General features: G+C 58.9%; 1 protein-coding gene across 1 annotated transcript; it reads left to right on the forward strand.

Annotated features, from left to right (window-relative positions):
• LMXM_36_0900 (putative protein kinase) lies at positions 1-1,460 on the forward strand (the record flags this gene model as incomplete). The annotated part of the gene is made up of 1 exon (XM_003874386.1): positions 1-1,460. A coding segment is annotated over one exon (1,460 nt), but the record flags the coding sequence as incomplete, so codon positions are not given.

The following is a 1,460-nucleotide window of genomic DNA, read 5'->3' on the forward strand; positions in this document are numbered from 1 at the left end:
TGGAAGCCGCGTGCTGGCGTTCCCCGTCACTCCTCGAGTAGCCTTCCTGAGATACGAAATCGAAAAGCGTGGCGCATGATGGCGGAAGCTTACCACAACAATCCCGCTGTCTCCAAGATAGGTCAGCGCTTTGGTCCCTATCAGGTCGGCGACACCATCGGCCGTGGCACCTTCGCCAAAGTAAAGATTGGCTACCACGAAACGACCAAGGTCCGCGTAGCGCTCAAGATTATATCACGCAAGCTGATGGACAGCGACGCGCGTTCGGCGCTGAAGATCAAGCGCGAGATCAAGATCATGCGGGTGCTGCGCCATCCGCATATTACTCGGCTCTACGATGTCGTCAAGACAAAGCATGACATTGTGTTGGTCATGGAGTACGTGTCTGGCGGTGAGCTATTTGACTACGTTACCCACAAGGGTCGACTAGAGGAGCCGACTGCGCGCGCCCTATTTCAGCAGTTAACCGCCGCTGTCGCCTACTGCCATCGCTACCGGGTCACACATCGTGACATCAAGCCAGAGAACATCATGATGGAGCACGGCTGCCGCAGCGTGAAGTTGAGCGACTTCGGACTATCCTCCATCACTCATGACGGGCGCTTCTTCGAGACGAGCTGCGGCACACCCAACTACGCGTCCCCGGAAGTGGTAAGTGGGCGACTCTACGGCGGGCCAGAGGCGGATGTGTGGAGCTGCGGCGTCGTGCTCTATGCCATGCTCTGCGGCACTCTGCCCTTCGACGACAGCAACATTGCTTTCCTTTTCAAGAAGATCCAGACGGCGGACTACGCTATCCCTAGCCACGTCTCCCCGCAGGCACAGGACCTGCTGCATCGCGTGCTGGTCGTGAACCCGCTGGAGCGGGCCACCATGGAGCAGGTGATGCAGCACCCGTGGCTGCGGCCCAACTTTCCCCGCTACCTGTTGTCGTTGCACTATGCCGCTATCGTGGAGACGACACGCTTCGCGAGCACCTACTACCTCACGGAGGACATGCTGGATGACGAGGTTTTGAACGTTGTCGCCTCCCGCTTCCGTGTCTCCCCGCAGGAGGTGGCGTCAATCATTATGTCGGAGGAAGAGCGCATCCCGTCGATGCGGGCCGTCATTAGCGACGAGGACAACCCGAACTCCATGGCGCGTCGCTACCCCGCCGCGAACTACTTTGAGATGTACTCAAACGTATTAGACTCGAAGCTGTGGCCCACGCCGGTGGAGATCGCCGCGGCCGAGGTGGCCCTGCGCGACGAGGCTCATGACATCTACGTTTCCTACGTTATTCTGACGCAGAAGAAGCAGAACAAGCTGGCTCCGCAAGAGCACACCGCAAACCCGTCGTTTGGAGAGAGTGCCAACTCTCTACTTCAGTCGCAGGCCCAGCAAGGCTACGGCTCCCTCAACGCGAACTCGTTGCAGCAGCTCACCGGCAACAGCAGCTACACCGGCCTCAGCTTCAA

This window comes from Leishmania mexicana, chromosome 20 (assembly GCF_000234665.1).
Source record: "Leishmania mexicana MHOM/GT/2001/U1103 complete genome, chromosome 20".
Classification (NCBI taxonomy): domain Eukaryota; phylum Euglenozoa; class Kinetoplastea; order Trypanosomatida; family Trypanosomatidae; genus Leishmania; species Leishmania mexicana.